At 67.2% G+C, this 20,255-nt stretch overlaps 2 protein-coding genes across 3 annotated transcripts in view; one reads left to right on the top strand and one right to left on the bottom strand.

The window, feature by feature from the left end:
* Positions 1–20,255, bottom strand: part of PEPD (peptidase D) — a 109,379-nt gene that overhangs the window by 4,011 nt on the left and 85,113 nt on the right. For both annotated transcript variants that reach the window (XM_038529440.1, XM_038529441.1), the window contains 3 exons: positions 17,572–17,640; positions 16,091–16,168; positions 7,020–7,168 (listed from right to left, as the gene is read on the bottom strand). In XM_038529440.1, the coding sequence (XP_038385368.1) occupies positions 7,020–7,168; positions 16,091–16,168; positions 17,572–17,640 (296 nt within the window). The remainder of the gene's footprint in view (positions 1–7,019; positions 7,169–16,090; positions 16,169–17,571; positions 17,641–20,255) is intronic.
* Positions 4,419–7,762, top strand: LOC119869807 (translation initiation factor IF-2-like). The gene is made up of 2 exons (XM_038529442.1): positions 4,419–6,143; positions 6,567–7,762. Exon 1 carries the CDS (start codon positions 4,537–4,539, stop codon positions 5,923–5,925), a length of 1,389 nt encoding a protein of 462 aa, XP_038385370.1. The 5' UTR covers positions 4,419–4,536; the 3' UTR covers positions 5,926–6,143; positions 6,567–7,762.

The raw sequence follows: 20,255 nt of genomic DNA, 5'->3' as shown, positions 1-20,255 counted from the left end.
TCTGCCCGGCGGGGCCTCGGGGGCGGGCTCCTGTCACCCGTGGCCCGGTGCCCAGCCTAGGTCTCCGCGCCCGCCCAGGCGCGTCTGTCCCCCGCCAGTGCGTGCTTCTGGGCCCAGGGGAGCCCACGAAGGTCCCCCAAGCATCAGGAGGAGGAAGGTGTTCCGTCCCCAGCAGACGTGGGGCGGCCTCGGGGGGCCCCAGACAACGCTCAGAGCCTCAGGCTGTGGGGTGCGGGCGTCGCTGCACACCCCGAAGTGGGGCTGAATCACCCTTGGGGCCAGTGTGGGGAGCAAAGGTTTCCGGGGTGAAGGAGCACTGGCGCGGCCTCAGGGCCTGGCTGGCAGGGTCCGTGGCCCCGCCCGCTAAGCCGCGCTTGACCATCTCCACGGCAGCCCAGACGTCCAGGCCCAGACTGCTGATCAAGCTCGTCTTTGCCCCGTGTTTCTGAGGCAAAGGTCACCACGAAGAGCAGGTCCCCAGGCACGGAGTTTCGGGTGAGCAAGCTCTGCCCCCGCCCAGGGCTCGCAGGCCGCCACCCGCTCAGAGCCTCAGCCGTTGCCGGGGGACACGGGCCCTGCCCACGGGGCCGTGGGGTCCCCGCCTTCAGCCCCACTGCCCTGCACCGGGCACCCAAGCACCGGACAGGGATGAGGGCGGTGAGGCTCCTGCCCCGCAGGGCTGGCTTTGGGGCAGGCCACGTGCTGGCGGAGGCCGGCGGGCCGGGACCCTGGGGCCAGGCAGACCGGGTGGGGGTGCGCTCCCCCGAGCAGAGCTCCGCCGGACGGCTGCCCAGCGCTGGCCCTTGTGGCTCTCTCTGCGGGGGGGCAACCCTGGCTCCCAAGAGGCATCCCCACGACACCCTGCCCACCACAGCCACCACGACTGGTGATGGCTGCTGCAGAGGAGCACCCTGGCGTCCCAGGTCGTGGGGGGACCTACACAGACCCCACCCTGGCGTCCCAGGTCATGGGGGGGCCTGCACGGACCCCACCCTAGCATCCCAGATCATGGGGGCGCCTGCACGGACCCCACTCTGGCATCCCAGGCCATTGGGGGCCTGTACAGACCCCACCCTGGCGTCCCGGGTCATGGGGGGACCTACACAGACCCCACCCTGGTGTCCCAGGTCATGGGGGGGCCTGCACGGACCTCACCCTGGTGTCCCAGGCCATCGGGGGCCTGTACGGACACCACCGTGGTGTCCCGGGCTGTCCGGGGGCTGCATGGACCCCACCCTGGCGTCCCAGGTCATGGGAGGCCCTGCACCGACCCTACTCTGGCATCCCGGGCTGTGGGAGGGCCTGCATGGACCCCACCCTGGTGTCCCAGGCCATCGGGGGCCTGTATGGACACCACCGTGGTGTCCCGGGCTGTCCGGGGGCTGCATGGACCCCACCCTGGCGTCCCAGGTCATGGGAGGCCCTGCACCGACCCTACTCTGGCATCCCGGGCTGTGGGGGTCCTGCATGGACCCCATCCTGGTGTCCTGGGCCGTTGGGGGGGCATGCATGGATCCCACCGTGGCGTCCTGGGCCGTTGGGGGCCTGCATGGACCCCACCCTGGCGTCCAGGGCTGTCGGGGGCCTGCACGGACCCCATCCTGGCCACTGTTGGGCCAGCAGGTCTGGGGATTCCAGCCTCTGAAGCTCTGTGGCTGACGGGAGAGGGAAATGAGAGCCCCTGTGGGACACAGCCTTGCTGGGCACCGGTCCTCACATGGGCACCGTCCCCAGCAGGGCAGGGGCCCCACAGTCGGGGCCCTGGGCTGACCCAGCCTCCTAGATCTGCAGGGTCCAGGCCCCGAGCAGGTGGCGAGGGCCGCACCCCGGCCCATCACAGGGCAGTGGCCAGCCCGGCCCGGGCGTGGGGAGGCCGAGGGGCCGAGGCCTGTCTCTCCCGTCCCTCCTCCTCCTCGGAGTCCAGCTCCTGAGGCCAGCCCTGTTCCACCCGCCAAGGCCACAGGCGCCAAGGTGAGGGGCATCCCGGGGCCGGGCTTTGCCCGCAGGGGCCCGAGGGGGAGCCGGGTGGCAGCCCTGACGCGGGGCCAGGCGGCGGCTTTCCTCCGATGGTCGGACACCCCCCACGGCTCACCCGCCTCTCTGCGCCCCCCACGCCTTTGTCCACCAGGCCTGTGCCCGAGGGAGCCGGCCGTAGAGGCCTGGCATGTACCGGGGGCCCGGGCAGTACCCCCAAAGCTCTCGCCAGCCAGACCCCGGTTCAACACCCGCTGTTTGCTGTGCTCCAGCCCGAGCCCGTGTCCCCGCTCCTCCCAGGGGCCGGCCCCGCAGGGACTCCCCGCACCCTGTCCCCGGGCCTGGGGCCCTGGGCCTCCACGCACCCCCGGGGCGGAGGAGGGCGCTCTGCGTGGCCGAGGGGGCCCGGGGAGCAGCCTGACGTCGGGCCGGGCCGGCTTCCAAGCGGGCTGCGGGGAGTCAGGTATAAATCATGCTCGTGCCGGCAGCTCGGCTCCTCCGTCGTCCTCCTGGGGCGGACGCGAGGGCCCGGGCGGTCCCCACGGCGCCTCCAGTCCTCCTCGCCTGCGCTCCGCGGGGCCGGCCTTGCACACGCTCCCGTGGCTGGCAGCGCGCGGCTGCCTGTGTGTGGTTAGGGTTGTGACAGTGATTCAACCTCCAGCAACTTGGCCCCAGCGTCTGGCCCGGATGGTGGTTACGACACCCTGGGCCAGGGCAGGGGCCCCGAAGCGTGTGAAGGTTGCTGTCCCGGGGCGAGGCCCGGGGCGCGGAGGCGGACCGGGGGGCTCCCGTGGGCCAGGCCGGAGCCCGGGCGCCCCCCAACCTCAGCGGCCTGCCGGCACCTCGGGGCGGGTGCATCCGGGGCACACGTCGGGGACCAGGCGCTGACCGGCTGGCACGGCCCGCCGCCCTCCCACCTCCAGCAGGCCGCAGAGCTGGGCCCGTTCTCCGGGACCTCTCGGGGACTCCCACCGCTTCCCTGCATGGCCCCGTCCCCCCACATCCCGCACGAGGCTGGGATGCCAGGCCTCTCTCCGCAGCAGGGGTCAGAGGTCAGAGCCCCCCGTTCCGCAGCCTGGCCTCCCTCTCCTGCCTCCTCTCCTCCGCCCCTGGGCCCGAGGCCCTGGTGCTGCCGGGACCGCCTCTTCAAGGCCCTCCCCGTCCCGCGCTCGCTGCCATCCTTCCTGAGGGCCTCTGCTAAGGCTTCCTCCGGGAAGCCCTCCGTGTGCACTCGGCGCTCTTCGCACCAGACGACAGCACGCTGCGCCTCCGGGGCCTGCCGAGGCCTGCGGGCCCTGAGAGCAGGACCTGGGCTCTGCTCCAGCCTGACAAGCAGATGCCTCCCAAGGCTCCCCTGCAGCCGGTGCAGCGACCTCACAGGCCCGGGCCCCGGGCCCCCCGACCTTGCTCCTCTGTGCACTTAGACTCCCGCGTGCCAGGGGAGCATCTGGGTCTGCGCCCCACTATCTGGCTGTTGGCCCTGGTGCCCGGGGCCCCAGCACGTGTCCAGAGCAGCCCCCAGATCACAGGCCAGTCTCCTGTGCCCGCCTGGCACCCTCAGGACCCCCCCGCGGGCCTGGGCCCAGGTTGGCCCCTCGGAGCCTCAGCACCATCCCTCACAGCCCGAGGCCTCCTGCCCGGAGCGCGGCAGCCCCAGCGGCCCGGCGAGCTGGGCCAGGAGGCCGGGAGCAGAATCCTCCCAGCCGCTTGCAGACAAAGAGCTCACTTCATCCAAAGACAATGGGCCTCAGGAGACCCTGTGCGCGCCAGGCCCTGGGGGTGCCGCGAGGAAGGCACAGGCCCCGTGGGCCGCGGGAGCCGTCCGGTAGGCCAAGCTGGCGCAGGGCTGACGGCCTGCAGCCCCCCCCCCCCCCACAGCGCTGTCCGCTGCCAGGACCTCTGGGGACCCATTCACCCCGCGGAAGGGCAGGGGGCAGCGTGCGCCCCGGGCTGCAGGCGCCTCCGTGCTGAGCGGAGCGGGCGTCCCGGAGCCTGTGCACGCAACACCCCCACCCCTCCCGCCCGCAAACAGCAGGAGGGAGTCAAGGCGGCCAGGGAGGGTGGGAACGTGGCCGCTCAGGACAGAGGGGCCACATGGGGCTGCAGTGCAGCCCCCTCCCCGGCTCCTGCCACCAAGGAGGCCTGGAGGCTGCGCGGCGCGGGGTCCCGGCCCCCCATGTGCCACACCCTCGCACCCCTCACCAGCTCCAAGGGGAGGCCTGCCCCAACCCCTCCCTGCCCCAGCCCCTGCCCCTACTCCAGCCCCTGCCCTCCCTGCCCCTACTCCTGCCCCAGCCCCTGCCCCTGCTCCCACCCTAGTCCTTGCCCCTACTCCACCCCTGCCCTCCCTGCCCCAGCCCCTGCCCCTCCCTGCCCCTGCTCCTGCCCCAGCCCTTGCCCCTACTCCAGCCCCTGCCCTCCCTGCCCCAGCCCCTGCCCCTGCTCCTGCCCCAGCCCCTGCCCCTGCTCCAGCCCCTGCCCTCCCTGCTCCTCCCTGCCCCTCTCTGCCCGGCAGGGAGGCAGAGCTGGCAGGGGCACCCCAACACAGGCCACGGGGGACGCATGCAGGCCGTGCGGGCCCAGCTCCCGAGGCCCTTCTCCTGCTGCCCGGCCTGCTCTGGGGCAGTCTGCTTCTCGAGTCGGCTTCCCACCTCATTGGCTGCTCCCCCCAGGGGCCAGGACCCTGACACAGCAGAGCCAGGAGCTGCAGAGCCAGGAGCGAGGAGCTACGGTGGGGCTGTTTGCGCAGACTCGATGGCTTGGAGGCCCAAGAGCCGTGGGGCCCTGAGCGTGTGGCCCCCACCACCTGCGTGGGGCCCTGGTGGGTGTGGGCTCAGGAGCGTGGGGCCCCGCAGCCTGGCGGGGGGAGGCCAGGGCGGCAGCCGAGCACAGAGGGGACGGAGCCGGGCTGCTGGGAGGTGGGAGGCCAGGCCTCTGCGGTGGCTGGAGGGACAGCACAGAACGGCCCGGGGCAGCAGCCCACTGACACCCCGAGGTGCTCCTGCTGGCTTCACCCCAAGGCTCCGTCACGGGACCCCTTGGGCCGCACGCTCCCTGGTAGCCGGGGAGACCCCTGCCCCGCTGCGGACGCCAGGGAGGCCCCTCCGTGCAGCTGCCACCCCAGCGTGGCCGTCCCCTGAGCTCAGACGCCCTTCCCCGGCTGCCTGGGTGATGACGGGAGGGCGCCCCCGCTCTGACCCCGGTTCTGCGCCTGCTCTGGTCACTCCTCCGTGCTGCTCCTCTGGGCATCGTGCTGCGCCCCCGGTGTCCCTTTACCCTTCCCCGGAACCGCGGGAAGCAGCCGAGCAGTCTCAGCGGGTGTGTGTCTTGGCCCAGCAGCGGAACCCACAAACCAGGGGCATTTCCGCTAGGACGGGACATGGGGCTGACCTGGCCCCGGCCGCCTCCTCACAGCCACGGGGAGGTGACCTGCCCCGCTGCACGTGCCCAGGCCAAGAGTCCACCCCAGGAAGAGGACACGGCTTGCTTGGCCTGCGAGGTGACTGCCCGGCAGGGGGCAGGAGCAGACTGGCACAGGGTGGGGAGCACGGGGCGGAGAGGCAGAGGGAGAGCGCCTGGGTCCCGCAGGTGTGCGGGGAGGGAGGGTCCCCCTGCAGACGGCAGGACACGCGCCACAGCCCCTGGCTGGTGGTGGCCAAAGCTGACCAAACCCGGGGCGCCTGGGTGGCTCAGGCAGGTAAGCGTCTGCCTTCCCGGGGTCCTGGGATCAAGCCCCGCGTCGGGCTCCCTGCTCACTGGGGAGCCTGCTCCTCTCTTCCGCTTGTGGCCTCTCTCACTCCCTGCGTCTCCCAAATATATAATAAAAACCTTTTAAGAAAACCACCCCCGCCCCCCGCCAGCAAATCCTTCTCACCTGACGTACAGAGAGGGAGTGAAGAGAGCAGGATGGGTGGTGGCCCTCGGGGGGCTGGTGACTGTCCCGCAGTTTAAAGGTCAGACCCCGCTCCCCTCGCAGCCCCCAGCGCCCCTCCCGCACCGCACCCCGTGGATTCACAGGTGCTTTTACGCCCCCTTCTTTCACACAAAAGGGGGACTGGTCACCCCTTCCCACACTTTTCCCACTTTTCCGTCTCCATGCGTCAAGCGTCCCGAAGGAAGGTCCCCGTGTTAGCTCGAGATGCTGTTTCCTTCTGCAGCCACCAAACCATGTAAGTCCTGTCACCTTGTCGCCCCAGCAGGGGCTTCACCTGTAGGTTTTCCTGTCTCGTCCTCCTCTGGGGGCCGAGTTCCCCGTCGTGGGAATCACCGGACCACCAGGGTCCTGTTCCCGCTGGACATGTGAGGGTGCAGGGCTGGGGCCCGGGGCCTCCAGGACCCCTCAACAGCTCCCTCGCCTCCGCTGGGGGCCCACTGGCTCAGCGTGCCTCAGAGAGTGGCAGTCGCTGAGCGTCCCTCACCTGCAACTCATCCCCACATCTGGCCGTGTGGCCCTGGGGCCGGTCAGCCAACACAGAGCCCCCAGCCCCAGGGGCCGCATCCTGGGGCTTTCACAGCTGGGGGGTCTTCTTTTACCTAAACAAAGGCTCCGTGGAGGGAGGCCGATCTGACTGCCGTGGTCCCTCTGGTTTCAGAATGAGCCGAGGGTCCAGCCTTGGAGGGGGGGCGGCCAGGCCCCCAGAGGGCCCTGCGGCAGCCGCTCACCGTTCCCGAACGCCGCGAGCACCCGGCCCCCACCAAAGCCAGCCGCGGCCTGAACACAAGGGCACCCCACGCACGACCAAACGCCGCTGTTGGTCTGGTGCTCAAGCTCCCTCTGGAGTGGACCCTGCTCTGGGACAGGACGGGGGACGTGCTGACACCCCAGCGGCCACCGCGAGCAGGGCTTCCTGCCGGTGGAGAATGCCAGATGGGATGTGGGGTGACTCTGGGCCGAGCTCCCCGGTTCCCAGCCCTGTCCCTCCCCGGGGGTCAGCCCCCTCTCCTGGGGCTGCTCCTGGGGACCTGACACCGGTTGAGCGTGTGGAGGGGGGACAGAATCAGGTTGTGGCACGCACGACCCGCCCCAGGGCCGCCAGTGTCCTCACCCGGCTTCATGGCGCTCATGACAGCACGGCAGCTCCGCAGCACCGCCTCATAGATGGCCTTCTGGTCCGCGGTGAACTTGCCGTTGGCCGGGAACGAGCACGTGATGTCAGAAGAGAAGCAGTAATACTCGCCACCCATGTCGAACAGGCTGCAGGGAGAGGAGCCTGTGAGGTTGGGATGCCCCCAGCCCTGCTCCCCCCGCCCCACCCCGGGACTCAGGGCAGCCTGCTGGGCCCCGGGGGTGTCCGGGTGCCGGGCCCGAGCCATCCGGGTCGCCAGCGCAGGCAGCAGTACGGGGCCTCCCACCCTCTGACCCCAGAGCTGGCAGCCTGGAGGGAGCAGGGCCCATCCTGCACGCACGCCCCCGGCCCCGAGGCCTCTGCTGGCCAGGCCTCTGGATGCCGGGCTGTGGGCCTCGCCTGGATGGGGGGGAGGGACGGAGACGTGCCCAGGCCCTGCCTCGCCACCTCCACGCAAGCACTCCCACAGACCCCCAGGGCTCCCCTGCCCGGCGCTGCTGGTGGCAGCCGGGGGGTGGGGGGGGGCTTGGGATGGAGGCCCTCACGGATGCACGAGGTGGGCTAAGCTACACACCCAGCTCCCCCGGGCCCGGTGTCTGAGTGAGACCCAGCGGGTGGCTCTGTTCCAGCGCCACCCCCCCCTTCCCCCCGCCCAGAGGGAAGTGTGGCTCTCCCCGCTGGGACAGATCCGCCAGGGCCTGAGGGAAGGACAGGGCGGCCCAGCAGGCAGGGGCAGAGGGGGCGGAAGGGGGGCTACAGGGCCCGAGCTGGGCTCTGAGAGCCAGCGGGGTGGGGTGGGGTGGGGGTGGGGGCGGTGCTGAACACTCGGGCAGGCTGGGGGCTCAGGAGGACGGACACCCCGTGGTAGGGCCCGGGGGCAGGGCGAGGAGGGAGCCGCGTGGGCCTCTCCCACGCCTCCACGGCCTCGGGGTCCCCACTGGTCAAGCGCAGGAAGTATCCCACCCTGCACCCTCTGTGGTGGAATGCGACACGGTGTGTGAGGCTGCTGGGCCCCGCACTCCCCGGCGGGGAGCAGTGGGGCCCACAGACTGAGCATCCCCCATCCCGTCCCACCCCGGCACCTCAGCAGGCTTACAGAGGGGCCCCAGCAGCACCCGGCACTTGGTCGGCCAAGCCGGGCCCCGGGTGGAGACAAAACCAACGGAGGCCGTCGGTCTAGCCCCGGGCCCAGGATTCTGGGAGCCCGGAGTCGGGTGGAGCCGACGGGCGGGGCTGGCTTCCTCCTGGGGGGGGGGGGGGTCGGTCTGCAGCGTGAGTCCTGGCAAATCTGAGCCGCAGGGCAGAGCCGGGCCTTCCCCCAGGGCCTCCCCTACACCCGAGGCAGTCCTCGTGGTGGGCACAGCCGCTCAACAGGCATGGCAGGGGCTGCTGGCGCACCTGCCCTGGGGCCCCGACCCTCAGGGACAACAGAGCAGGGGGTCCCTGCCCTGCTGGGGGCGGGGGGCGGGAGTCGGGCCCTGTGGCCTGACAGCACCAGCTACTCCAAAGAAACAGCTTTTTGGAGGCAAAAACCCAAATGCTCAGGATCCCCGGATGCTTTGCTGGAATCCAAAGTCCCCAGCCGAGCACTTTTTAATCTCCTGTCTTTTTCCGATTGCAAAAGACCATAAACAGTGTCAACAGTGCAAAAAGCACCAGATAACACCTCAGGTGATTCTCAGGGGGGTGGGGGGAGAGCCCCAAGCAGGACGGCGCAGAGCTCCAGGCCGGGTCAAAGTCACAGACTGTAAGGGACCCTGCCGGGGAGGGGGGTACGGGGGGGCAGCACCTGGGCCTCCCGGGAGGTGACCCGACACAAGACAGAGAGGCCTTGAGCAGACGTGCCCAGGCAGCTGCGCCCTGGGAGGCCCCAGATGCAACAGGGGGTTTGGGCCAACAGCTGCTTGCGGGGGCACGCGGGCCCCCTGGAGCCGGCTGGGAGGGCGGGACACATCTCGGCCCTCACCTGCGGGGAAAGTGAGGTTCTGAACGCTGGCCCAGCAGCTCAGAGCCCGGCGACGGGCCCTCCTGTCCTGGCTCCAGCCCCGGGCCCCGGGGGCCTCTGCGCTTCTACTTTTAAGACGCAGGGACGCTGCCCCTTGTGCCCTCCCGGGGAGCGGGTCTGTGTGGGGCCGTGGCCCAGTTTCACCCTGGGAGGGGAGCGTTCTCACTGGGGCCCCTCAGAGACAACAAAGGAAAATGGTTTGTGGTTTGTTGATTCACAACGTCCAAGAACGGCCTGCGCAGAGAGGACGGAGCCGGGGCTCGGGCGACACAGGCTCCTGGGGGCCGACAGCTCCGCAGGACCGGGCCCATCTCAAAAGGAAAACAGAAATTGGACAATGTCAGAAACGAGGAAGCCCGCAAGAGCACGCTGGGGGCCGGAGTCACCTAGAGCGGCGACAGCAAGACGCTCCTCCGGGGCAGGCGAGACCCCTGAACTTGCTCAGGAGTCCCGTGTCCTCAGGAGCACAGCCAGGATGCCGGGTGGACGTGCCGGGAGCTCCTCGGCCCGCCTGGCGTTCCCGTGCGGATTCTAGAAGACTTCGCTTGAGCCTTTTGTGTGAGAATCGTCGGTCACTGCAGAAGGAAGTGTACGCCCCGGCGGCCGGCTCCATCCTGCCCAGCGCCGCCCGGGCACGGGGCTGCAGTCTATTTTCGTGTTCTCAGTTCCTTATCTTTCTCTGCTTTAAAAAAAAAAAAAATCCCCCTCAGAGTTCCTACACACATAAGTCATTCAGATTCAAGCCGCTCCGGGATCCGGGGACGAAAGCCGCCTCCATAAATCATCTCCCTCCAGGTCCTCGGTGTCCCCTCCAGCCGTCCTCTGAGCGCAGAGCGACAGTGGGGAGCGTGGTCACAGTTTCTGGCTCCGCCGGGCGCTCGGGATCCTCCTCCTCCCCGGCGGCCTGGGGACACCCACCGGGCCGCTACCATCCTTGGCCCAGCAAACGCGTGTCATAATCTAAGACATCTGGGGAGAAGTCCCACATCTCCAAGCAATACGCTGGCGTCTCTTCGCTCACACGTGTTTATCTGGTTCTATTTCTGGCCGGGACGAGAGGGTGCCTGCCTTTGGCTCCTCCCGGGCAGCTTCGTGCCCGGGCTACCCGCCACCGCTGGCTCAGCCGGGCGCCCCCGAGCCCCCTCGGCTCCCCGGGCCCCGCAGCGGGGACCGGCCGGCCCTCGGGCAGACGACGGCCTCCGAGATGGTTGGGCCGGGGACCGAGGCCTGGGGAGCATTCTGGGGAAACGCTGCGGTGCGTGTACTGGGCTCCCTGCGCCCGGCGTCCAGCCTGCCACCAACGCCCCGAGCGTCGGCCTGGCCCCGGGCCACCTCTCACCCAAGCCTGGGCGCACGGGCCTGGGCGCGGCGGCGGCACTGCACACCTCACTGTGCGCCCGGCCCAGCGCTGCCAGCGAGGCCAGGGGATTTCTGAGAAGCAGGAAACTCCTGCTTCCCTCCAGACCTCAGCACGAGAGGGGAAGACGTGCCACTGGCCTTCCCGCTCATGTACTGCAGCGGGCAGCCCCTCAGACGAGGCCCGTGGCCTGTCCCCGCCCGTGCAGTGCCAAGTCCCCCCGAGGCGACCGGCGGGGCGAAGGTCATCACCTGGAGGCCGCAGGCTGACGCTTGGAGCAGACCTCTCCCTGTACCTTCTAGGCCTCCCTGCTCCCCACCCCAGCCATGGGCTGCTCCTGCGGCGACCGGGCCCCAGAGACCCTGGCGTACACGGTCACAGGAACAGACGCGGGCCGGGGGCGTCCTGCGTATCTAGGAAGAACTGCTGTTGCCACTCTACAGATGGCGTGGCGAGACGCAGGGCACCGCTGTGGGGCCACGTCCCCAGCAAGGGCACTACAGGGCACGTGGCCCAACGTGTGGGTGGGACCCAGTGACCGTCCACCCAAGCAGCCGCTGCCACCCGGCACAGTGGACGAGCGCTGGCGTCAGCGCAGTGGCCCCCGCCGGGGAGGGACTGAGTCGGCGTCATGAGCACAGCACGTGCTTCATTTCACTTTTTTGGTAGGCAGCGTCTGTCCCGTGATGTCTGGGAGCACCCAGGCTGTCTGGACCAGTGCTTTCCAGACCGTGGGTGGTGACGCTGGCCGAGTGGGGTACAGGCAAGAATGTAAAGTACACAGAACCCACAGAGGCCGTGTAGGAGGGGGGCCTGGTCATAGTCGGGGTAGGTGCACACGTGGGACTGGGCCGGAACGTAAAGGGTGCTTCTCGCAGGGACAGAAGGCCGACGGCAACGGCCACTGGGTTGGCTGTCCGGGCTGCCAGTGTTCTCTTGCCCTGAGGCCTGGGCACACCCTTGAGGCCATCGAATCCTCAGGAGGGGGCTGCTGGGTGAAAACCAAGTGTTCTTCCCAGGAAACAGCAAGGGGGTAGGGGTCTGGGCTGGGCCTGGCACCAGGGAGCAGGCCCTGGAGGGGACGCTCGTTCTCAGAAGTCGGCCAGGGCACCAGGCACCAGGGCGAGTGGGGCCTGGAGGCTCCCTCCCTCCAGCTCTGCACCAGCTGGGGTGGGGGGAGCCGCGAGACACAGGTTTGCCCCCCCACCGCCCCGTATCCTGTATGTGGGATACCACGGGCGCTGCTGGGGCCCTGGCTGAGTGACGGGGACCCCTGAGGCCTGCAGGGTGGGGGCAGGGTGTCCCACTGCGATGCAGGCTGCTGCCCGGGGCACGGTGGCCTGGGACGGAGGGGTGAGGTAGGGTGACCTCCCCCAAGGAGTCTAACATCTAGTCAAACCTGCGGAACGAACCGGGAATGAGACACAGACAGAAAGGGGTGGGCGGGGGTGGGGTGGGGTAGGGGCACTGGTGGCGGGAAGGGGACCAGCCAGGAAAGAGCCTGCCTTGGCCACCAGCCCTCACAGGCCTGTCCCTTCATCCATGGGAGGAAAGGGCGGGGTGGCATGGGGCTGTGACACGGGCAGCAGGGCAGCGGTATGTGCCAATGACACACCAGCAGCGGGTCAGGGGGCTCCAGGGGCTTCCCTGGGAGGAAAACCCTTATTTCTCCGGGCAAAGAGAAGTGGGGCTTTGGTCATCGTGAGCTGTGTCCTCACCTCTGCTGGTCAGCAGGGCAGTGATCGGGACAGGGAGAAATACAGGCCCGTGCCCTGACAGCAGAGGGGAGGAGGCTGGGACAGGCGCCCCCCGCCCCCGTTCCCGTTCCCACGCCCCAGGGGCAACCGGGGAGCCCCCGGCAGGGAGGAGGCCCGCCCACACATCCTGAGACAACGCTGCCCTCTTCTGGCCAGCGCTGGGATGTCCGGCTCGCCACCGTCGGGCCACATCCTGCCTGCAGCGAGGCCACCCAGGCGCGGGCGTCCTTAGACAGGTGCTCTAGAAGGTTCTGCGGAGGAACACGGCGTCCGACCTCAGGAACCCCTCCCCTGCTCCTTGATCAGATGGTGGAAACCAGAGGAGCAGGAGCGGAGAAGGGGTGTCCGAGCTGTTTTCCAAATCCAAACCCACGGTTGGGTTCCCACAGCCTGGACCCCTCCCGCCTCTGCCCCGGGGCGATCCTGCCGAGGGGCACAGGGCAGGCCAGAGGGCTGCGAAGGCCAGCCCCAGCCCCGTGTGTCCAGCACAAGGAGGGCCCGGCTCCTGGGCACTGCCTTCCCGTGGATTTGAAGGCAGACGGTGGGGCTCGCTGCTGGCCCGTGGGTGGGCACCTGGCTGGGGCTGGTCTGGTGGGGAGGGGCCTCCTGGGGCTCCCACCACAGAGGATGTCCACGCACAGAACCGGCATCCTTGGTGTGAGCACGCGAAGGACGTGAATTAGCAAGTGTACCACCCTCTTGCCACTGTTCTACAAGGTCTGCATTTGCCTTAAACACCCCCCAAAAGCAACTACTGGCTTCTCTAGGACAGTGACCGGGGGGTGGGCCCCTGGAGAACTCGTGAAAGGCTCTGAGGGCCAAGGGCAAAGCCCCAGCAGGCCCGACGAGAGGCCTCGTGGCTCTGAGGGCGCTGGGTGCCGGGCCCGCAGGATCGGAAGCCACATCAAAGTCTGCTTCCCCATCCGTGGGTCACGCGGAGCAGGTGGGGCAGCATCGCGCAGAGGGAAATGAGCAGCGGCCCCAGAATGGGTGACGAGGCTCCAGGTGACGAGGCTCACACGGAGGGAGACCAGCGTGCGGACTTACAAGCCCCCGATCACGGGGCAGCGACTGACGCCACGGCAGCTGTGGCCTCGCTCCCGGGCAGGGGCCGGTGGTGGAGGGACAGAGGCCCAGGTGGGGGGTTGCTGGCCAGCCTCACACCCCACCTGGCACTCACCTGGGGGACAGCGCGGGGCCCGAAAACACAGAATGGGGCTCAGCGCTCCAGAGCGATCTGCCTCAGGCTCTGTGGGGGCCCCAGACAGCCCCCTCCTGAAGGTCCAACTATCTCTGGGGCATCTTCACCTGACTTCAAGGGAAGTCTGGTCTCCACCCAGAACGTAGCAGCAGGAGGGCACCTGGGAGGCACTCGGCTTCAGGGAAAGCTCTGCGCTGTGCTCCTGTTTGGGTTTCGTACCTTATGATGAAGCATCGTGGCTTTTATGTTGGGGTAACAGAGTGATTTATTATTTACCGAACACGGTAGGCGCGCGGCGGATCAATTTCAATAAAACAATGGATTCTAAACGCCGCCAGCAGTCTGGCAATGGCAGTAATCAACAAAGCATGTTGCTCTAAATGCTGCATAATAAATTGACTATAATAAACTCATAATTATTCTACTGGCTACATTTCAAAGTTAGCACCAGAAAAATAAAATCACCAATTTGGACTTGGCATTAACATCCACGGGACTTCTGGATCGCTCCTGCCTCAGCTGCAAGCAGGAGATGCAGGAGACGCAGGTGCCGCGCACTCCTGGGGGCGAGGACGGGGGCCGGGGTCACACCTGCGCCACGGGGAGACCTGATACATGTCGCGCCCTGGTCAGCCGAGCCCGACCCCAGCAGCGGCCACCCCAGGAACACAGCTGCGACCAGCCTGTCACGGGGCGAGCACCGTACTGGGGGCAGAGGAGGAGGAGAGTGGAGAAGCAGCCGCCTCCCGGGCGTGCCAAGCTCAAGAGCAGAACACCCCACGGCCACACGGCACTGCCGCGGGGCCCTCCAGGAGCCCAGAGCTGGCCTCGGGACAGCTCGTGTGGCCCGGTCTCTGCTTCTGCCCCGGGACTGGGTTCCCACCTCCTGGCCCTGCAGGCAGGACGGGCTGCAAAAGGGCACTCGGAAAGGTTTCAGGAAGCGAAAGTCCCGGAGACGCCAGGTGGTCGGTCTCTCTTTGGGGCCAGCGTGGCTCGGCCATGGCCGAGGGCAGGGCCCGCCCCTCTCTTTCCTTAGTCTCCAGCTGAGCCAAGTCTGAGGCAGCCACTCCCCACTCTCTAAATCCCTCGGGCTCTGCACCTAGACCCCCCCCCCTTTTATCTCAGTGACCCTGCCTACCTGGGGTCAGGGCGAGACAATCCACCTGAAGAGATCTCCCTGGTGCCAGGCACAGGGGAAGGTCCTGCCAGGGTTTCTGTACCCCCTCGGCCACTGTGAGACACTCTGGAAGGTTGCAGCCACTTTGGGTGTCCTCCTCTGTATGCTCCGGGCCCCACTCTGCTGGTTCAGGCCCCCAGGGAAAGGGCACATGAGCTTCGCACCTGCGTTTCTGACACGTTTCTCCTGCCCCTCCGTGCAGCTCCTCTCGGAGGAGAGGACTATCTCCACTAACAGAAAAGTAGACTGAGGCTTCAAGAGGGGACTGAATGGCTGTTTCCTCCTAGAAGTTTGAGCTGGGCTCTGACCAGCAGCGGCCCGAGCCAGAACACCCTGTCCAGCTACTGACCCCGGCTGAGGGGCGAGCCTGCAGCCAGTTGCAGAGCCTGCCGTGCCTCGTGGCAGGGACCCCCTGGGACTGGGTAGATTTCTGAAAACACCTAGCAGTGACAGCTCAGAACTCCGCTCATGCCTCCCAGTGGATGGGGGCCAGGGCCTCTGTTTGCAGGCTCCCCTCCTCACTGCCTTAGGGCCGGGCTCCATGCACAGGCGGCGGGGCTCTGACCGCTGGCCAGGCGTTATCCAGAACACTCGCTCGGGAACTGAGCCTAGCAGGGTGACACACCCACCACCCGAGAGGAAGCAGGCTGGCAGGTGCCCCGGCAACCAGGAGATGCAGGCACCAAAGAACCGGGCGGGACAGCGCATGACCCCCACCCTGCCTGTGTGTTGATGACCACGGTAAGGTCTGAAGGCCAAGACGGGCAGGCCTGGGGGGCCTGAGGCCTCTGGGTGGCCCTCAGTGGCCCCGTGGCAGCCGGGGCTGGCCCTGCCCGATGGTGGAGAGAAGCAGGGAGTGCCCAGTGCCCGTGAGCCAAAGAGAGAGCTGGTCTGGGTCTGACCAGCAGCTGCCCAGAGAGGTGCGGCGTATGCCCAGGGTGAGCCCTGCACCCCGGGGTCATGAGTAGGCTGTGCAGTTCTGCCAACAGGGGACAGTCCGTCGGAGGGTTGGGGGCTGCAGATCCTGTGTGCACCTGCTGAGTTGGGGCCCCATGAGGTGCTCTGAGCACCTTAAGCTGTGCTCAGAAAAGCCCAGCAAACAGTCTTGAAGGTCAAGCACCCCCTGTGACCTCCTGAACTAAGGGCCATTTATGGGTGGCTGAGGCTGGCAGGACGCAGAGGGTGGGAGGCTCCCCAGGGGTCTTCCTGCTCCAGACTAGGTGCCCGCCCTCCTGGTACCCAGACAGAGGTGTGAGTGCAGTGAGTGTGGGGCGGGGTCTGGGGGCCGGCTCATGCTCCCTCTGAGGCTGGGCCTCAGCCTCCCGGCACAGGGACCACCCCCTCTCTCCACCCCCACCCCCTCTCTCCGTGCTTCCCTGGCCTTGGAGACCAGACGTCATGCAGGTGGGCGGCCCTGGCAAGGCAGTCTGGGCCCAGAGCAGACCTGAGGGCCCCATAGTGCTCAGGCCTCTCAGCGCAGGACCAAGAGGCCCCAGGCACGCGGGACACATGCAGAGCACGGGCAGGGGCAGCGCAGGGCTGGCCTCACTCACCACATGTCTCCATCCTGGATGGTCCGGTCGTTGGGGGCCCCGGCGTGTCCGTAGTGCAGCACAGCTGAATTCTCACCACTGTAGAGCGAGGGGCAGGGGGGCAGTGTCAGGAGTGCAACCTCACCCAGCAGGCCCTGGGCTTGCACCCCAAACCCCTGCCCGAAGGCAATACCATCCACCCGCCAGTAGAGACCCTGGGGGTGGCTAGACCAGGCCTACGGCCTGAGGTGGGGGCGGGGAGCAGGGTGGCCCTGGCACCTGCAGCCCTACAGCTGGTGGCCAGCCTCCTGGCTCTGGGCTCACAGTACAGGCCACGTGCAGGGCTTCCCCAGGTGAGTGCTGTGCGGCCCGGTGCCCTTGGGGTTGGGGATGTGGGACTGCTGGGGGAGACGGGGTCTGAGGCCCGGGGAAGGGACCCCCAGGAAGCCTCCTTTTCCTGGTGGAGGGAGTGGGGAGGCCGGGGAAGGGCCCGGACCGCAACAGGGGCCACCATCTGCAAGCCTCGCTCTTCTAACTCAAGCTTGCTTCCCTAAAGAGCGATGCCTTTAAGAAAAAAAGGACTTTTAAGTCCATCCAAAGGAGAAAAAAAAAAAAAAACAAAAACACCCCACCTGGGTATAATATTTATGGCCCTGTTCGGGAGTCTCAGGAATCATAAAAGTAGAAATAATGATTTTTCTCTCTATCCACCAGAGAAGAACATTTCCAAAGACTGAGATGTTCACATGTATTATTCATGCGCCGAGGACGCACACATCAGCAGAGCTGCAGGCTCCGGCCTGGCTGCGCAGAGGCCAGACCCTCTGACCCAGGGGCAGAGCATGGGGAGACCAGCCGGGGTGTGCCTGGGGGGCTGAGGGGGCCACCCACAGCCAGGCCGTGCCCCTCAAAGACACACCTAAGGAACACACGCGGACATGCACACGGCGGTGCATGCTCGCGGCCACGAGCTGCCCCATTCTCAAGGTCACGCGTGCCCCAAGCCTCCAAGCACACTCAGCCACATGCAGGTGACACACAGACAGGGAGCCCTCGGCCCCAGCCACAATGGGACACCCCCCACCCGGACACCCAGCCCCGCCACAGTCGTGACGTTCCCTACACGGCCACCCTGACGGCTACACACAGGCACGGAACCACGGCCTCACGTGCTCACATAGCTCCTTCCCTCACTGCCACACACAGAAGCCATCACTGTCGCGTGCCACATCCTGGTCCTCACAGGCTGGGTGTGCGCCTGTGTGGAGGGGGCTGGGAAGGCCAGCCAGCAGCCCAGGGCGGCAGCCACCCTGGAGGGGGCAAGGGAGGCCATGGCCGTGAGTGGGCTGGCTCCCTCCTTTGCCCCACGCGGGCCGGGAGCCTTAGGAGGGAGAATGACTTCTCTGCTTACGTGGGCGCCAGCGTGGGCTCGGTGGCTAGCAGGTGTGCCTGAGCTCACCCTCCCCACCCCACAACCTCCTCCCCGCACCGTTCCCACTTACCTGCCACAGATGCAGGTGTAGGAGCTGTGGCGCATGCCCCCCCGGGAGTAGCAGTAGTGCTCGAAGAGGCTGTGGGGGAAGAAAGGAGGTCAGGAGGAGTTGCCGGGGCATGCACGCCCACTGCCCCACGCAAGCCCTCAGCTCGGGCCTTGCTTGGCTGCACCTGCAGCAAAGACCCGCGCTCCCCTGCGTGGGTCCGCGAGGCTGGGAGCCGGGAGCCCAGGGTGGGCCAGAGGCCACCGAAGCAGGGAGGAGAGGAGAAGCTCACCACCTCCAATGCCACGGAGCCACCCAGCCTCCTGGGCCCATCGAGGGGTGAGCCCTGGCCCTGTGGGAGACAGGCTGGGGCGGGGCCCGTGGGTGCTTCTGCAGGGCTGCACGGAGTGTCTCCCTGTGGCTCCCACGTCCACCGGCCACAACCCACCCCACCAGGACGGGCTGGACAAAGGAGGGACCTGCGCTCTCCGGGCCCCAAGCTAGACTCGGACGGCCCCGGGCCTGGCCCCGGGGAGGGGCACAGGAAAGGAGAGCAAGGGCTGCCGCGCACTGGCCCAGAGGACAGGCTCGAGGGGCAGGCTGTCGTGCAGACAGTGCAGGGCAGAGCGGTCCCTGGGGTGGGCAGAGGGGGCGGGGGTGGAGAGGGGCCCTGCTTCCTTCCTCGGGCCAAGCAGCGAATGGCCCCCTGGACAAGCTCCCACCCTGGGCAGGGGAGGCCAGCAGCAAGGTCTGGAGGCAAAGATGGGCTCCTAGAGCCGGTCGCCAGCCCCCGGGTTGAGCCCAGAACCAGAGCCTGGGGAGGCCCCCAGGTGCACCAGACATCAGCAGACCCCTGAGAGCCCAGCAGTATAACCAGGGTCAGAGGGCGAGGCCCCTGCCCTCCCGGGGCAGATCCCGGAGGTGACCACACAGGCCGATGGGCCAGACCAGCCGCAGCAACACCACATCAGGAGCTGAATCCTCGGGGGCGAGGGGGGCAGTGGGCATGCTACCACGAGCTCCGGGGAGGCTGTGACCCTGCCCATCCCCATCATAAACCCTAGGACCCGGGGGTGGGGGCTCTGTGCTCAAGCAGCTCAGCCTCTCCAGGCCCCGCCCCCCAGGAGCCCTGGCTGAGAAACAGGTGCCGGGGACCCCACCCACACATTAACCTCAGGCCCGTGCCGCTGTCCCCATCCCCAGCACACCAAGGCCGCCCGTGGGCACGCTGAGTGGCAATCCTACCCTGCACGCTCTAGGCCTGCTCTGGGGAACGTCCGTCTGGAGGAGTCTAATCTTCCAGGCGCTGTAAACACCAATTATGTATAATTGTTATGATTGGGTATTTAAGTAGTTGTCATGCAGGAACGGCTGTGCTACATTCAACTGGCTTTCAGCCTTGCTTCACCAACCTCCCAGGATAATTGGGTACCTACGAGCAAACTATTTCTCCAACATAAAGGATTTCAGGAACTGCCAGGGGGGTGAGGAAGGGCACACACTCCCCCTTGTCAGCGTGCCCTATGCTTGCAGCAGGAGCACTCTGGTGGCCGCCACCAACTTCCACCTGTGTCCCAGCGACCATGGGGGCGGAGAGGCCACATCACAGCCCCTGAAAGTGGCTATGGCCCAGCACGTTCCCTCATGGGGCAAGCCTTCCTGCACCAGGCCCCGGCAGGTGGCTCTGGACACCAGCTCTGCACCGCCTGGGCCCCCAGCCTAGATTCCAGGGCCTCGGACACCAGGACTCCCTCCACACAGCGAGCCCACGGTGAGGGGAGGACATGCCACAGATCATGTCGCAACTGTGCCTGGGCAGAAGCAGATCTTGGGGCTACATGGACGCCGGGCGAGGGGGCCTCTCCTGGGACGGGGGACAGGCTGACACCTGCAGGCTGTGGGAAGTGCGGGCGTTAGGAAGGAGAGGCAGGGGGACGACTAACTGGAACGTTCTACAGCGGCCTGAGGACACGGGGTGGGTGGGAGGCTTCCCTCCCCTGCACCGTTCTCAGCGGCTGGCATTTCCCTGCCGCGTCACCCACTCGGGAGAAACAGCCTTCACTGCACGCCCTGGCTTCCATTTAAGAAAAAAGCACTTTCGGGTAAGAGGCACAGCTTCGAGAAGCACCAGACTGAGCAAAGGCTGACCCAGTTTTCACCTGCAGACTGCAGCCCGGCACCGGGGTAGCTCCTGCCACAGGAGGAGGAGACACGCCATAAGCCGAAAAGTCACTCGAGCTGAAAATGACTTGAAGTTCTTCAAATTGGACTTCGGCATCTAATCTTGGTTTAAATTAACTTTTCTGACATGACATGAGGACCAACGGGAGCTTTGGTGGCAGTAATAGGTAACACCCAGGCCCACGTTTTCTGCTCCCATGCCTCGGCGGTCCCCGTGTCTGGGCCCTCGGGCCAGGGCTGTGGACAAATGCAACGGTCAGGGGGCCCAGGCAGAGATGTGAGTCCCACACATTTCTGATTTTCAAGGGTCGGGAGGTTGCTGAGCAGTGCATGCTGCAAACTGGGGCCACACGGGTGACATGCAGCTCCCGTGGAGCTCGGTCAGCGCTCAGCGAACAGGGGACAGACGGTTCCCACCACACAGCTCATAGGCCAAGGCGGCAATGGAAGGGCAGTTAACGAGGGCCCTCTCGAACTTTATGGAAAATACGGCAGGCACACTGTGGCCCGGATGAGGGGGACTCCTA

Source organism: Canis lupus, chromosome 1 (genome assembly GCF_011100685.1).
Source record: "Canis lupus familiaris isolate Mischka breed German Shepherd chromosome 1, alternate assembly UU_Cfam_GSD_1.0, whole genome shotgun sequence".
Classification (NCBI taxonomy): Eukaryota; Metazoa; Chordata; class Mammalia; order Carnivora; family Canidae; genus Canis; species Canis lupus.
The sequence above is the reverse complement of the archived record's forward strand: the minus strand, read 5'-3'. Positions and strand labels throughout refer to the sequence as shown.

What these genes read in the sequence shown, in the direction of transcription:
- LOC119869807 (XM_038529442.1), top strand. Translation starts at nt 4,537, where the DNA reads ATGCAGGCCGTGCGGGCCCAGCTCCCGAGGCCCTTCTCCTGCTGCCCG.